This window comes from Strongylocentrotus purpuratus, unplaced genomic scaffold (assembly GCF_000002235.5).
Source record: "Strongylocentrotus purpuratus isolate Spur 01 unplaced genomic scaffold, Spur_5.0 spur5_scaffold_6, whole genome shotgun sequence".
Classification (NCBI taxonomy): Eukaryota; Metazoa; Echinodermata; class Echinoidea; order Camarodonta; family Strongylocentrotidae; genus Strongylocentrotus; species Strongylocentrotus purpuratus.
Window position 1 is genome coordinate 31,261,942 of NW_022145612.1, and position 16,828 is coordinate 31,278,769.

Sequence of the window (16,828 nt, forward strand, 5' to 3'; positions counted from 1 at the left end):
GACTTACTAGTGGTTCTGAAATGTCTGCATGCATTATAGTTATTAGTAGGGGAATATAAAACAAGGACACGTTTGATGAAAATGTCATTTGATGCTGATATAAACCCTAAGTCTTCATCATGTATTCCACCCTGTATTGAGGTAACATGCGCAAGCGGGTATGAAAAGCAAGGTAGGAGGCACAAGCGCTGTGTATCATAGCATGCACAGGCATGTAGGGAAGGGGAATCCCCAACACCAAGCTATCCGGATATCCATACCAGTAACAGAGTGACGGAGGAATCGTATGTATCGCAGACTTCATGTGACGACTCCTAACCTAAAAAATCTACTTGGAAAAGAAGAAAACTGCTCAATCATTTTAGCCTTTATAAAAGGTGTGCTTTTCAGGATATGTATTGCAGACTTCATATGTAACGAATCCTAACCTTAAAAAAAATCTACTTGGAAAAGAAGAAAACTGCTCAATCAGTTTAGCCTTTATAAAAGGTACTGTGCTTTTCAGGATTTTTTTTTCTCCATAAAAATAACAGAGTGACGGAGGAATCGTATGTATCGCAGACTTCATGTGACGATTCCTAACCTAAAGAATCTACTTGGAAAAGAAGAAAACTGCGAAATCAGTTTAGCCTTTAATTAGGTACTGGAAGATATCGAGAATTATAAAGTGTATTATAGCATTGTGTTGTTATCATTCTTGTGCTTTTCAGGATTTTTTTTATTTTCCAAAAAAGTAACAGAGTGGCGGAGGAGATGATGGACATACGAAAGCCTGAATAAATGATGGCAGCCGATTATTAAATGCGCATACTATTAAACATAAAACACATTATTTATCATTAACCCTATAAATTGACACCGAAACTTCATGATATTAATTCCAATCAGCTCTGACAATAAATGACTAAAAAATAATGAGTAACGAGCACATTAACCCCCCATAATCTTCAATCTTGCACTTAGCCAATAACAAAGGCCAAGATAAATCTTTATCTCACACACCGTGGCAAGTATCAGAATCACAGAAACGTAGAGCAGCAGAAGTGAGAGCAAGACGCCCTCACACACAGCCTGGCGAAACAACAACAACCAGTTGGTTTCCCGCGTTTGTGGGATTGCGCGCCAGGCCAGTTGAATACATAACAAACGAAGGTTCGTGCCTAGACTCTAGTTCTCAACGGTCTGCTATGCTGAGAAAGACGTTCTCTGTCCTTTGTCGAAGCCGTTTACTTTTGCACCCTTCTGTTTGTCAACCTTTTTGCGACATGACTCCTGGTGTCGAATCCCCTGCCAAGAGGCAAAAAATGGAGGTAAACGGCATGGGTGATGCTGTAGTGGAACCCGTTTTGCAATTTAAAAGACTTAACGATGCCTTCGCTCCTGTTCGAGGCTCTGATCATGCGGCGGGTTTCGACTTGTTCAGGTAAGATTGACTCACTGACTGAGTAAGATTAGTTAAAAGGAAACCTCACCCCAAGAAATGAATGAGCTTAGTTAGACTGAGAGATTTATTATAGGCCTATTCTACAATACAATATTCCAATTCCCCTGCAAAGAAAGTGTATGAGTGAGGTATAAACTTGGCCTAGGTCTAGGGTCTAGCATACCTGCCAACCACCCCGATTTAGGCGGAGTTTCTCCGCTTTTTACATACCAACTCCGAATTCCGAGTGCATGCCTCAAAACTCCGATTTTTTTTTTTTTTTTTTTTTTTTTTTTTTTTTTTTTTTTTAGAGTGTAATGCACTTGGAGAGTATACAACTAGACCTATTATGTTTGTATTTTGAAATGTAAAGCGTCTTGAGCATGTTCATGTAAAGGCGCTCAATAAATACCAATATGTATGTATATGTATAAGACTAAAGCATAACACAGCAGTGATAACCAGATCACGCCGACATCCGCGCTCGTGCTCATAGAAGATGTACACAGCGCAGCCCGAACGTGATCGTTAGTTCCACAGTCACCCCCTGTGTACCCCCCCCCCCCCAATCTACGGGCTACTACCCCAATCCTTCGGTGGTTCGCGACCTCGTAGTCCATCCAGAAAAATTTACTCCTAATTTCTCTTGTCTCAGGTTGGCAGGTATGGGTCTAGTAGTACTAGTAAAGTAGATCTAGACTAGTCTAATGCAAGAATAATTAAAAGTTTCTTAGTACGACATTTTCTTGATTAATGTGACGTAGTCTTGAGTAGAATACCTTGAATACCTTGAATACCAAAGCTTCTGGAAGAAAGCCGTCTCCAGCTGCCAAGCTTCAATCCAGGTCTAACTTCAAGGGGGGGGGGGGATGTCCCAGCTTCCGGGTCTTGCACCATAGTCATTTTACATCTGTATCTTGCTTGCTGGGTCATATCTAGACCTAGATCTATACAGTATACGGTAGCCTAAAGATCTAGTCTAGATCTAGATCTAGTACTAATACTTTGTGAAGTTGTTTATCATGTAAATTTATTCGAATTTTTGAATGCTTCCTTTCCTGGCCTGGTGTGTGTGGTGATCAAGCATTTTGTGTTGTTGTTGTTGAGTTTGTTAGATCTATCCATTGATTGCGATGATTTCCGCCAGGCTTGGTGTGAGAGGGCGTCTTGCTCTCTATTTTGCAGTTCTACTTACATTCAAATGCAATTATCCTTTGTACTGCAATCGCCAGATAGCAGTTTGCATAAGTACGTTGCAGAGCTACCAAGTGTCACCCATATCGAGGGCCCAAAACACTGTCATGCATCAGGGCCAAACTGGATTTTTGTCATGCATCAGGGCCAGACTGGGGAGAAAAAAATTAGTAATTGCTAGACTACGTACTGGCCGACCGCCTCAAGGCCTCGGCTAGCACCTCGCTTGGGTTCATGAACGTATATCGCATGCACGTAGCTAGACAGAAATAACCGTCTGATATGGGTCATTTCTTTAATAAAACTGACATTCCCTGACATTCCCCGACATTCCCCAATACAGACGGTAAGGTCTCGCAACGTGGGGGTAATCTAGAGCAATTCTGAACATCTTTTTGTAATTTTGGCTCCCCGACATTTTCTCCCCCGATTTTCTTTATTTAGATCTAATTTTCTGATCTATGAAACAGATAGAAAATACTATGAATTTTGTATAAGGTACTCCTATCTGGAGTAATTAAATATTGATAACCTACATGTATTATAAAATGCGAAATTTACGGACTTACATGTATGAGTTATCCAATTTTTGTTCAGAACCATGAAATAGTACGTTCATGCACTCGAACTAGTTATGACATGACCCGGCGGCCGATATATTTCCGGGTCAACCTACCAAAACATAGCCAATGGCCAATCAGAGCACTCGTTTCGTTGGTCAAGCTGGGCTGACTAATGCGTAGCTACGGTAGCTATTGGACGTTCGAAAAGAAAAAATGAATATTCATCAACTAAAACCAAGATGGCTGACAACGAATCATGTTGACTACGACACTTTCTCGGATTAATAATCATAGATTTAGGATCTAAATGAGCAAGCTATCGTTAGTCAAATAAGCTATATATATATGTTATTTTTAATTTTTTAATATACTCTAATTATTGTAATATTGCAGCATTTATGAGGATGTAAAGAGTGAAAATCTCGTTGCATATCTCATTCATCGCGGTCCAGACGAACTTCAGTCTCTATAATCAGAGGTTTAGTGGAACAATCAACGATATAGAGAGACTGAAGCTTTTGGTCTATCCCGTTGCTTCATGTGCTTGCGCGATTTCGAAATGTACGGTTTATATGCGATACGTACGCTATATCCTCACGCGCTGAGTCATAAAAATATCACGCGAAGCTGATCTTTGAACTTGGCATCTCTGACGTTGGTGCTCATCTGGAGTGAAGGTTTCTCATAAATTAAAGGAAATACATTTGTCAACAGTTTATAGTATTTTCAAATAGATTAGTTAAATTGTTTGCCTGTTATATAAATTCTTCACCAAAAATAATTCTATCTTCTCAGCTATGATTTTTCCTCATTGAAAAGTAAAGGTTTCGTTACTGATTTTAAAAGTCTTTCCAACTAAAGCTGAGTGCATGATACTATAACTGGTACATGTAGGCCTACTGGTATGTCACATTTTCAAGAAAATGTCTGCGCCCATGTCATGCAAAAATGCATCACATCATGCCAAAAATATCTTCATTAATATATGTATATCTCTTGTACATTTTCGTAAGTAATTTTGTACATCAAAGGGTAGAAATACATCTCATTTTTCAGAATACCTACACTTATTCTTTGGGGTGAGGATTCCTTTAAGACGTAGCTCTCTTTAATCATTTGAGCCATCGCTACTGTTCTCAGCTTTAGGTAGAAGTGTACTCAAACACGTAGTACAAGCATTAGTTCATAAAACGGCATCAGACACGTCAGGACAGAAGAAGACCCCAAAACAAAACAAAAACAAACTTAAACAATGACTACCGGTATGACTTTTATACTAGATTCACAGTCATTTTCTAGATTCTTTAGTTTTAGTAAACTGGCATTTGTCCACCATCCCCGTACAAAAATGGTACCCTTTTCACCTGAACCGCAGCTACAATGTAGTTCAATTTTCACCACAATTTAGCAAAAACTTTGTCCCTGGTTTTTCTAAATCATGTTTAAATTAAACTATGCCCATGGTTTGATTTAGAACTAGATGGATGTTTGACTGCACGCAGTCGAAAATTATGCCTCCGCCATAGAGCAATTTTTCAAATTCAAGTTTGATTGTAATTCATTAACAAGTTCGCAGATTATTGCGATTACAAGTTATTTTTTATATACATGTATGACCCTTTGGTCTTTGATCTTAAGACCCTAAAATCGAATCAGGTCAATGGTGGCTCTGCAAGATACATACATGTCTTGAGTTTGATAGTAATCTATCCGTCAGTTGTAATAAGAAGGCGTTCACAAACTATTTTTGCATACATAATGAGCCCCCTGACCTTTGACCTCATGACCCCACAATCTACTCAATTCATTTGCTTTGCAAGATAAATACATGTTTTGATGGTAATCTGTTCATCGGTTTAATTATGTGATCATAAGCTATTTTTGCATATGTAATGAGCCCTGTGACCTTTGACTTTTGACCCTCAAATCTAATCAGATCATTGGCTCTGCAAGATACATACATGACTAAAGTTTGGCAGAAATCCATCCAGTGGTTCTTGAGATAACGTGAGCACAAGCTATTTTTGCATACATAATGAGCCCTTTGACCTTTGACCTTGTGACCCCAAAATCTAATCGGTTAATTAGCTCTGCTAGATACATACATGACCTAAGTTTGGCAGGAATCCATCAGTCGGTTCTTGAGATTACGTGATCACAAGCTATTTTTGCATACATAATGAGCCCTTTGACCTTTGACGACCCCCTGACCCCAAAATCTAATCAGCTCATTTGCTCTGCCAGATACATACATTGTTCAAGTTAGGCAGGAATTCGTCCATCGGTTCTTGAGATAAAGCGATCGCAAGAACGGGACGGACAACCCGAAAACATAATGCCCCAAGTTTTTTTAATTTTTTAAGAGCTATACAAAAATTTGTTCTTACTCACAGTTTCTAGATGGCTGTGTTTAAGTAAAAGTTTAGATATAGCATTGCCATCTTAATGACTTTATAAATGACTGTTCAAGTGTTCATAATGCGAGTCAAATTAACGTACTTGCTTCATGTAGTTGGACTTCTGATTTTATCAATGAGTTCATATTTGACTCCCTCAACTCTTCATCCACCGTTTCTATTTCTCCTTTCCAGTAATAAGGACATGGTTGTACCAGCCAAGGATAAAACCTTAGTTCCTACCGACCTCCAAATCGCTCTTCCTGAAGGTTGCTATGGTAGGGTAGCTCCAAGATCAGGGTTAGCATTAAAGAAGTTCATCGATGTCGGAGGTATTTTTCTTCATTTCACTCATAAAGATATTTAATCCATTTTGGCAGATTCTTTTATGCTTTCAGTAACATTTGGGTGATTTGAAGCTCCAGAATTCTGATAATATTGAATGACATAGTGATGGATCTGAAAAAGCTGCACTTTCTTCTTGAAATTCAGTTTTTTTCAAAGTTTTGGTGTCATGATAGAAAAAATCCACAACTGCCCAGCAAGATTAATTTAAATCAAATTTGTTGGCATCTGTAAAATTTAGTGTCATGAGGGTTAAGATTGTCTTCTTTTTTTTTCAAAAGCAGAATGCGATCAAAAAAACAATACACAGAGCATGTCTAATTTCAACTATTTGTTGCACTTGTATAATACCACTACTATTCTTGCAAAATTTGGCTTGTTATTCCAATTAAAGTGTTGATTACAGTGGTAATACAATTAGTCTGGTTGTCATATTGAGTCATTAATATTAAGCACTAATATCTCAAGCAAAGCAAACAATTACAATTATGTTAAACATCTGCCAAATTTAGAAAGTTTTAGAAGAAGAATATCAAGATCTGATAAAATATTATTTTTAAAAATATGTTGCGTGTTCATCTAATCTCAATTTTTCTATGTCTGTCTTCAACAGCTGGTGTTATTGACAGGGACTACAGAGGAGAGGTATTTGTTCTACTTTTCAACTTCTCAGATACTAACTTTGAAGGTTTGTTCCTTGAATATTTTTTGTAATGATAGTTCATTTGAAATAAATGTGTTCAGTAAAGATTTGTTTTTTTTTGTGACTTCTAAACTAAAACTGCACTTTGTGAAGATCTTATGGCAGCATCATGCCATTTGAGTTTGATATATAAATCACTCTTGTGTTGGTAAAGATGTGAGGATTTGTAGAAACATCAGTACATCACTGAAAATTCTTTTTTTCTCACGCTGATATTGTTCCAAGAATTCTACTTGTATTTAACATGTGATGTAAGTTGAATGTGAGTGAATAACAAATAAAGATGCACTTTGAGTTTCTATAAAACACATAATATCTTAGATGCTGCATGTAAGTATCGGCCTACATCGTGCTGTAAATATACAGTAGTCTTGCGGGTGCACCATGTGAGAGAGAGGGAAGATTGAGGAGTCCTGAAAAGGACTCAGTAATCTTTCTTGAGGGTGTGTAGTCCTGAAAAGGACTGTTGGGGTAGTCTTGAAAAAGACTGTTGGTTATCTTTCTTAGCTTATAGTTCTAAGGAGAACTATAGTGCTTGGAGAGGAGAGTGGCGTGAGTGGCTCGACGACGGATAGTCAACCTGTTCGAAACGTCGAGCCTCTCCCACAGTCTTTTTCAAGACTACTGTACATAATATCTTTTTTTTTAAATAATTTTGCACATCTCGCAGTCACATTTTAAATGTAGATCACCTTATAAACTGACATCGGTAAATCGATTGTCTCTTATACCTGAGAAATATACCTTGAAAGTAGGCATTTAAAGTTAAAAATTATTTGCCTCTCGTTGACATTCGGATGAAGAATCCATATTTTGGCACATATTTAGTGGCGCTATACAGCAATTGACGAACATGGACAAGCGAAGGACTCCTCTGGGTCAAATTGATCTTTTCTTGACGACCAAAATTTCAACAATTGGATTTAAAGCTGTTTAGTGACTTGCTCTCCACAACTACAGAGGAGAGGTTGTTCCATTCATTGTTACATCTCTGTGAAAATGATCCATGTCTAAGCTTCGAGTAGACTTTCTTCTTAACGATCTTGTATCGATGGCCACGGGTTCTATTATCAGTTGGATGGTCAAAGAAGTGTGCTAGATCCAGTTCATCTAGGCCATGCATTATTTTGTATATCTCTTTTAAAAATTTCAAATTTCTATCAATATTTTCCCTGAAATCCCCCTTTTTGTCTCCCCTGCGTAGCAAAAAGCGAGACATAGGTGCCGCTTTTCCGGTGACGGCGGCGGCGTTGGCGGCGGCGTCAACATCAAAAACTTAACGTAAGGTTAAGTTTTTGAATTTTTGATATAATTTTTAAAGTATAAGTTCTTAGTCAATGAAACTTGACTATAGGGTAATCAAGTATCCCCAATCATGTGAGTAGAATTTCAGATCACAAAGTCAAGATCAAAGGTCATTCAGGTCAACAGACTTGGACTATGTTGTAGCATCATCATCGAAAACTTTACGTAAGGTTAAGTTTTTGAATTTTTGATATAATTTTGAAAGTATAAGTTCTTAGTCAATGAAATTTGGACTATAGGGTTATCAAGTCTCCCCAATCATGTGAGCAGAATTTCAGGTCACTAAGTTAAGGTAAAAGGTCATTTAAGGTCAACAAACTTAGACTTTATTGTGGCATCAACATCAAGATATTCAAAATGCTTCTTCGTTATTTTTCATTTCATTTATTGATTCTGATTGTTTCATATGATAGGGCTAGGAGGGGGATTTAAAATTTCTACACAGAATCGTGAAATTCATTATCTATGCTAATTTATGCAAATTTATTCGAAATCACAAAAAAGGCTTCTTCTCCTTTATTTCTCGACCGATTTTGATTTGGTTTGCTTTATATGGTAGAGCTAACTTTGGTACACTAAACTTCTACACAGAATTTCGAAAATGTTCTCCATTAATTAATTATGGTAATTTATGCAAATTTATTCCAAAAATAACAAAAATTGCTTCTTTTCCCTCATTTCTTGACCGATTTTGATTTGGTTTGCCTTATCTGGTAGAGCTAAATTTGGAACACTAAACTTCTTCACAGAATTGTGAGATTTTGCTCCATTGATTATTTATGGTACTTTGTGCAAATGAAATGAAATTACCGGTATGTCCCTTCCTGGGCATCAAATTTTTATTTTTTGACCAGTTCAAAAGTGTACCACATAAAATTAACGATATTTGTTGTTGCGAGATGCGGATGAGCACTACGTCATTGACGTTCCGGTTTATCATATTGTATTGCATTATGCAGGCGAGACCGCCGAGAGCGTTTCCCTTGTTTAATTACATATTAAGCTTTGCGATTTTCTGCCTATATGACCTATTAAATTCAATTATAAAGAGATTTGTTGACATTGTTTATTACTATTCTATAATCTTTTAAAGTAGATATTCATTGATTTTAAATCTAGCTTTATTTTCATTATTGCAAAGTTGAAACTTTGATTCGACAAGGTTATCAAAATTCAATGCATGGAAACATTCGAAGTAATGATTATTATAAATTACAAAACGCTTAAATACAGCCCCGGCATAGCACCTGAATAGCTCTCCGAACGCTGCTGAGATGTGTGAGATCACAGCAGGGACATGATTTGCACAAGCAGACGATGTACCATGACATCTCACACATTTTCAGTGCCTGTATTTTCATCTTCTCTTGAGTTCTTTCTCTTACTTCACCACCGCCAGGCTAAATGTATAATCTATTGCCTCACTCTAAACCCCGCGCATGGTTTTATTTTGATGACAAATGCAGCGATACAAAAATAAAGGAATCTGTCGCTTGTAAACAAAATAAGACGCCATTGTATATTCAGCTGCAGACACCGCGGTATGTTCGGCGTTTTAAGAGGGAACAAATGCCGTCCTTAATATCAGTCCGGGGGCTTTTCAATTTGAAAGGCTGGTTTCTTTGATTGTTAATTAACCCCTATCCTGAGTATTTACAATCAAAAGATTTTAGTTATCAGAATCGGGTCATGTCCCCTTTTGATCGGTTTGACGTGCCAGTACATTTATATACACTAAACTCATTATAATTTGACAAATAATAGCTTTGCAATTATGTTCCTTCTTTATGGGATGTCGTCTGCTTGGGCAGTATTGGTCCCTGTTGTGACGTCATTAAAACATCGTTATTTTTCTGGCGAATCTCTCGTATATCCCAGCTGCTATGGAGGTGGTTGTATTTTTATTTTTATAAATCACCCGATATGTAGCTGACCTCAAACTTGTACGATGGCCATTTGTTAGCTTACCAGTTTCTAGTGATACATTAGTTGACATATTTGTGATTTTCTTTGAATTTCACCTTTAAAATGTTTGTTTCTCTCGATCCACAGTGAAGAGAGGAGACAGGATAGCCCAGTTAATCTGTGAAAAGATCTTCATGCCTACCTTAGTTGAACGTGAGGTAAGATTGCCCCAACTATTCTTGAACTGGGTGCATGCCTGATGCAAACACCTGTTGTTTATTGATATCTAGAATGCTAAACTTTTATTATGAAAAACTAAACAGTATTCAAAGGTCAGACATGTTTTTATAATTTTAGGGATGGATACGATGCATAAATATTAAATCATATATTTTCATCCTTATTCTTGACAAATTGGTTTTTAGTATAATGCTTCTAAGATCACCACCAGAGAGAGTAATGTATTTTGTTTTCGGGTTGTCCGTCCGTACGTCCCGTTCTCGTGATCGCGTTATCTCAAGAACCGATTGATGGATTCCTGCCTTGGTCATGTATGTATCTTACAGAGCCAATGAATTGATTAGATTTTGAGGTCACAAGGTCAAAGATCAAAGGTCACAGGGCTCATTATGTATGCAAAAATAGCTGGTGATCACATCATTGGAACCGATGGACAGATTACCATCAAACGCGGGACATGTATTTATCTTGCTGAGCCAATGAACTGATTAGATTTTAGGGTCATGAGGTCAAAGATCATAAAAGGGTCATACATGTATATGAAAAATAGCTAGTAATCATGATATTCTGAGAACCTGTTAATGGATTACAATTTAACTTAAATTTGAAAGATTGCTTGTGTTTTAGTTTGTGAAATTGCTCTATGGTGGAGGCATCAGTTTCGACTGCACGCAGTCGAAGTTCCATCTAGTTCTCTTTTCTTTTGATGCTGACTTTGTTTTGGCTACATACACACACAAACACTCACGCATATGAACGTGAGATGTGGTATAAATGAACTACGGGGGCTTGTTTGTAAGAAATATGGTTAATGGGTCAATTTAAATGCTTTTTGGGTGATATTTGTAGAGCAACTTAACCTTCAATACAGCTATTATGTAAAATGGTAAACAGTATTAATATGAAGAAGACGAGCATCAGTAATATTCCTCTATAGCTACAAATACTGCAAAATATTAAGTGATCAATCCCCACTAATAACAGCCTCGTTACTAGTCACAACATGAAATTAAGATGAAACGATTATACAAAGTGCATCAGATATAATGTATTATATGATGTCATGCATGGAGAACATTCCCATTATGGTGTGTTCTAAAAATTATCCAACATGACCCTTTCAAATGCTTATGATATAATGTAGAGCAGATCTTTGTTACCGATACAAATCAAATGGGCGACACATTGTTACCTGTTCCAGGAAGAAAAAAATCTGTTTACCGTACCCTACAAAATTAAAAAACTAGGTACCAAAATAATTTGTGTACTAAAAGAAATAGGATAGTCTTTCATGTGATACATTATGACTGCATTGCCAAGTGGAGATTTCACAAATTAGTAACAGTAGTGATCTCATTTTTCCTTTTCATATTCTTTGATTTTCTGAGAGTTTAAGGTTAAAGTTTTACTTGTTGTTTCTCAAATATAATTGATAAAGGTTTCTTTTCTCATCAACATGAGGCCATGTTATATCTTCTTCTTTTCTAATTTACTTTCCTTCTTTTTCTTTTCTTCTGATTTTATTTTTACAGACTTTAGAGGAGACCAAGCGAGGAGAAGGGGGCTTTGGTTCTACAGGGTCAAATTAATTAGCACTGACTTCAAACATAGTTACCTCAGCAGTATAATGTCATGAAAGCCAGAAACCAGTCTGGAGGAGACAATAAGCTGGAAATGTTGGACATTACTCCACAGAACGATTCCAAACGAGTGGTAGCACGTTTTGCTACACATTTCCACGGCATAGAATAGTGTTACATGTATTTTCTGTAATTTTATACACCATTATGGTCAGGTGATAATCATTTGGAAATGATAAATTCTGACATCAAAGGCTCACTTATATAAAAAGAAAATTGTTATCAATTTCAAAGAATGAATGTCTTCCATTATTCATGCTTAAAGCCAATGACGACTTTGAAAGCTTAAGTTGTTTTGTGCTCTTTGTAGTAATATCATATATGTTTAACCATAATGAATGTATAAACAAAATTTTCAAAAAATGACAAAGGTGCCTGTTCTCCCAGGTAACAGGTGGCATAGTTAAATTTTGCTGCAATCCCCATTGATTTACATGTAAAAATATTCTTTGTGCGAGCGCGGATACCATACAGTGTGTTTGACAGCAAGAACACCAAAAATTCCATGAAATTCTCTGTAACAATATTTGAAGACTACCTGCAAGTTATCAACACAGACCTCGATAGCTCCAGAGGTTTTACGCTGGTGCTAGACAGAACAACAGTTCTCTATACAGGAAGAAGTCAATGTTAATTATTAGATTCGGACTTCAGCGTTATTTCCTCAATTCTAAGAATGTGGAGATTATTAAGCATGAAATTTTTTTTTCAGCTTAAACAAAATGGAAAGGGAAATGTGACTCACAAACCAGCTATCTCACAAGAAGACATGGAAAAATCCAAAGTTCGCTTGATTTGGATAATTCACTAGGTCTTCAGGACAAGGCATTTATTAATGTTATATTGTATTTTTGCAAATGTGGGAGAAAGAATTTGCGCGAAATGACACTTGACAGCTCTGAAATTTGTAAGGTAGGGGGGAAAATGCTACATAACTCTCAAAGATACATTCACAAAAAACAACAGTGCAGTTAAACTAGAGAAAAGTCAAGTTGGTTTCATGACTCCAACTAATGGTCCACAATGTCCTGTTGCTTCCTTCTTGCGCTACAAAGATAAATTGAATCCCAATGTAAGTGGTTTTGGCAGAGACCGGCAAAGCCCAAGCGTGAGTTGAATCCATCTTGTTCTGGTCCATGGTACTGTATTAAATGCACCCCTAGGGAAAAACACCAGAGAAAAGATGAAAACATTTACATCTCGTGCAGGTACCAAAGCGAACACCAACCATTGCCTAAGGGCAACCAGCATCAGTACCCTACAAAATGCAGGGTTCCGAGATCATGAGTGGCAGCTGTTGATCCGCAATCAGTACCATCATCATCGACATTCACTGGTGGCACTGTTAAAAAGCGTAGGAACGCCGAGAATATATCTATACTAATAAACATTGTTATATAAATCAAAGAATGTATAGTTGCATGTAAATACAGTAGGATTTGTTTATTTCGCTTGCTAGACAAAGCCTTGTTTTATTTATTGTAAATCTGATAAATGGTTGCAAGGATAATATCTTAGTGTTTCGCTCAAAAACAGATCTGCTGCGCTGTATTTGTTGCCCTCTTGAGGTGAAAGTCTTCCAGGATGTATACACTGTTGTGTGCCGGGCAGAAAGGCCACAAAGTGCATGGACGTCCGTTGCTATAAATACGCAATTCAAGTTTATGACCTTCCTTTCATTACATCTGCACAACAAATTTTTACTCAATGCATCGTCTTAATTGTGAACAATTATTTTAATTAATAAATTCTTCTTTTGTCTTCAGTTTAAACAAAAAAATAACAGGAGGCTAATAGACCAAAGGATCAGCCCTTCTGCTGGAACAAACAGCAAAATGGGCATGTCTTTTAGCTTGTATTGCAGCAATCAAGTTGCATTTGTATGCATATTCATAGAATGCAATTACTCTATGTAAGTAGGTCTGTATTTACTGGTCAATGTTGATATTGAAATTTACCTTATTGTTTTAGTATCATGTTGATATGAGTCTGTTAACCTTGATATGAAAAAAGTACTATGAATGGTATCATAGAATGGCATTACATGGTGCACTATTGCGGAATTTTGGCATCTCATGATTTAGTTTCTATACATGTATTCAGTATTTTTTTCATTCAGTATGTAAATAACAGCAGTTAAACAACTTTCATTTTGTATCAAAATGTCTTTATTTTGTGGAGGTCAAGCAGATACTTGCAATGGTGATTGTAGTGATGTATGGTATGAGTTATGGTGATGGTAATGATAGCATTGGTAATATTGATTACGAGGTGAATTGTAATGTTGATTATGTTGATATTTGTGGTATGGGTGATGATGGTGTTTACAGCCAATAGCTGCATGTGGTACATTATACATGTATATTACACTACATAAGATTGTGGTAATAATGATGACATGATGGGTGCATAAAAGTATGGTGGAAATGATGGTTGTGTTAGCAGTAGAATTGGAGAGGGTTATGATGTAAGAATTGTGGTAATTTTTGTGATGATGTTGATAGCAGTAGCAAGGATACGATTGCTTGTCATGAAGATTAACATGAATGCAATATCGATGATGGTAGTCACAGTTTAAGTGGTGATGTGACGGTGTAAATGATAATGGTGATTACAATATATGTGATAATGGTAAATGTGATTACAATATCTGTGATAATGGTATAAATGATAAATGTGATTACAATATCTGTGATAATGGTATAAATGATAAATGTGATTACAATTTCTGTGATAATGGTATGAATGATAAATGTGATTACAATATCTGTGATAATGGTATAAATGATAAATGTGATTACAATATCTGTGATAATGGTATAAATGATAAATGTGATTACAATATCTGTGATAAAGGTGTGAATGATAAATGTGATTACAATATCTATGATAATGGTATAAATGATAAATGTGATTACAATATCTGTGATAATGGTATTAATGATAAGTGTGATTACAATATCTGTGACAATGGTATTGATAATAATGAAAAAAATACTGCATTGGTGATGGAATTTATCACATGCCCATATAAGTTATTAGTCCTACAATCTCTAAAAAGAAAAAAAGAAGGTAAGGCGATGACCACATTTAAAAAAAAAAAAATTATTTTATTTTATTTTATTTTATTTATTTTTTTTTTGGGGGGGGGGGGGGAGGAGACAACATTTTTGGTGCTAATCTGTTCAGCCAAATAAATCTTTGCCATTTTCTAGTGGGTTCTCCTGTGTGACAAGAGGAAGTTCATGGCGGAGAGATTACCAGGGATAATGCATTTGATTACACAATGACATTAGTACATCAATAAAGACTTCATTACTTAAAATGAGAAAGTGAAGAATACTAAAGACATGAGGGAACTGTGTCTTGATTTAGGGGGGGGGGGGGTGTGGTCAAGATGAGTGTCCAATTAACGGGGGTTAGTTTTCCTTGGGGGGGGGGGTGTATTTCTGGAAGCAAGTGTCCAGGGAACTTGTCCTTTGTGGTACTTGTTCAAGAATGCTGGTGCAGGAAATTTAGGGATTTTGATGAATAATGGTGTAACATTTTATAAGTGGTGATAGTAATGGTATAATTAATTATATTAGTGAAAATGATGACCATTACGACTGATGTGAATGTGGTAGTGATTGGTATCAATGGTGATAATAGCTGTAGTTGATGGTAATAAATATCGTAAAGTTGATGGTTATATAATGTTGGTAATAGTTATGATTATGATATTGTTTTGGGTGATTTAGGCGACAGTGAAGTAAACACAACCATCATGATCATAGGAGGCGGGGGGGGGGGCGAAGTAACTGCAGGACCCGCCTTCGAAAGAGAGAGAGAGAGAAAAAAAAGGGGAAAAATAGGTCGACAGATTAGGATACGTCGGGGTAAAGATCATAATTTTTCCTGTTAAAATAATCAGCTTATCAATAAACGATTACGAATCAAACCTACTTTCTCAATTAATTTCTGAGCTTGCTTTTTATATGATTCCTTGAAAGAAATAGTCAGTTATAAGACAAATCCCATGAACAAGATGCGACATCTCATCATCTTCATTTCACAAAATGACAGAAAACCTCAATTCCAATCTAAACTGAATTAAAATTTTATCTCAAATTATTCATTGGTATCGTAAAATTATTTGCTAAATGACAAAAGGTAAGCATGGGTTTGAAATTATGGAAAGAGGTTAACCGAGACAGCGAATATACCAGCCAATGACATCGTAAGGATGATTGGAACGGCCTCTATTAGATGTCATACAATTCGCTTTATTTGCTCCGTCCATATAAAGGAGATTGGCGGACAGAGTAAGGGAGACGAGAGTGCGTGGGAAGAATCACCGGAAATTGTAAGCGGAAATCATGTTTAATTGGTTGGCTGAACTGTTGTTTTTTAACATCAATTGACAAACAAAGTAGGACTACGATTCTTCATCTTTAAACAAAAATTAACTAAAAATAGCAGATGAAGTTTGATCTATCCCACGCAAGCATAGCCGGCGTGCTTCTTCAAACAAGTCGAGATAATTACATCCCCAGTTATGAACAAACAATTTTTCGGAAATAAAAAACTCAGGAACATTAACTGTTCGGGCAAACACTAATTGTTTGCCCGAAGGGGGGGGGGGGGGTACTCATATTTGGTTTTAACGGGGGTGTGCCGCTAAAGCCTCGAAATTCCTACCCATTTTTGAAGGGGTCATTTTGAAGGATTTTTTTCTCGGAAGTTATGCCCATTTTTCGCAATTTTTTGAATTTTGAAAAACGGCCCCATGTTTAGGGATCTTTTTGTTAAAAATGGGACCCATGTTTAGGGATTATTTTGTGAAAACTGACCCATTAGAGCGGCACACCCACATATGTCTTAATATGTAAGAACCGGGGGGGGGGGTTGATTGACATTATTTTTTTTTAATTTTATTCAAGTTTTTGAGTTAAAAAGAAACGAAGAGACAGTAATAAGGCTTACCTTGATCCGTGCAATCGCGATGTATCCAGATGACGAACGGGACGGGAAGTTATAGGAGGGGGATGATAGGGGTAACTTTCTTTAGCAGCCCGCGTGATGTATTCATATTGCCACCAGTATTTTTTTTTTCTCAGGGCATTCAGCTTGAA

At 36.6% G+C, this 16,828-nt stretch overlaps 1 protein-coding gene across 1 annotated transcript; it reads left to right on the top strand.

Moving 5' to 3' along the window:
• The first annotated feature begins 1,130 nt into the window (after nt 1-1,130).
• LOC115919171 (deoxyuridine 5'-triphosphate nucleotidohydrolase-like) lies at nt 1,131-13,864 on the top strand. The gene is made up of 5 exons (XM_030972255.1): nt 1,131-1,423; nt 5,772-5,908; nt 6,535-6,609; nt 9,982-10,052; nt 11,607-13,864. The coding sequence occupies exons 1-5, from the start codon at nt 1,188-1,190 to the stop codon at nt 11,661-11,663; spliced, it is 576 nt and encodes a 191-aa protein (XP_030828115.1). The 5' UTR covers nt 1,131-1,187; the 3' UTR covers nt 11,664-13,864.
• The last annotated feature ends 2,964 nt before the right edge of the window (nt 13,865-16,828 follow it).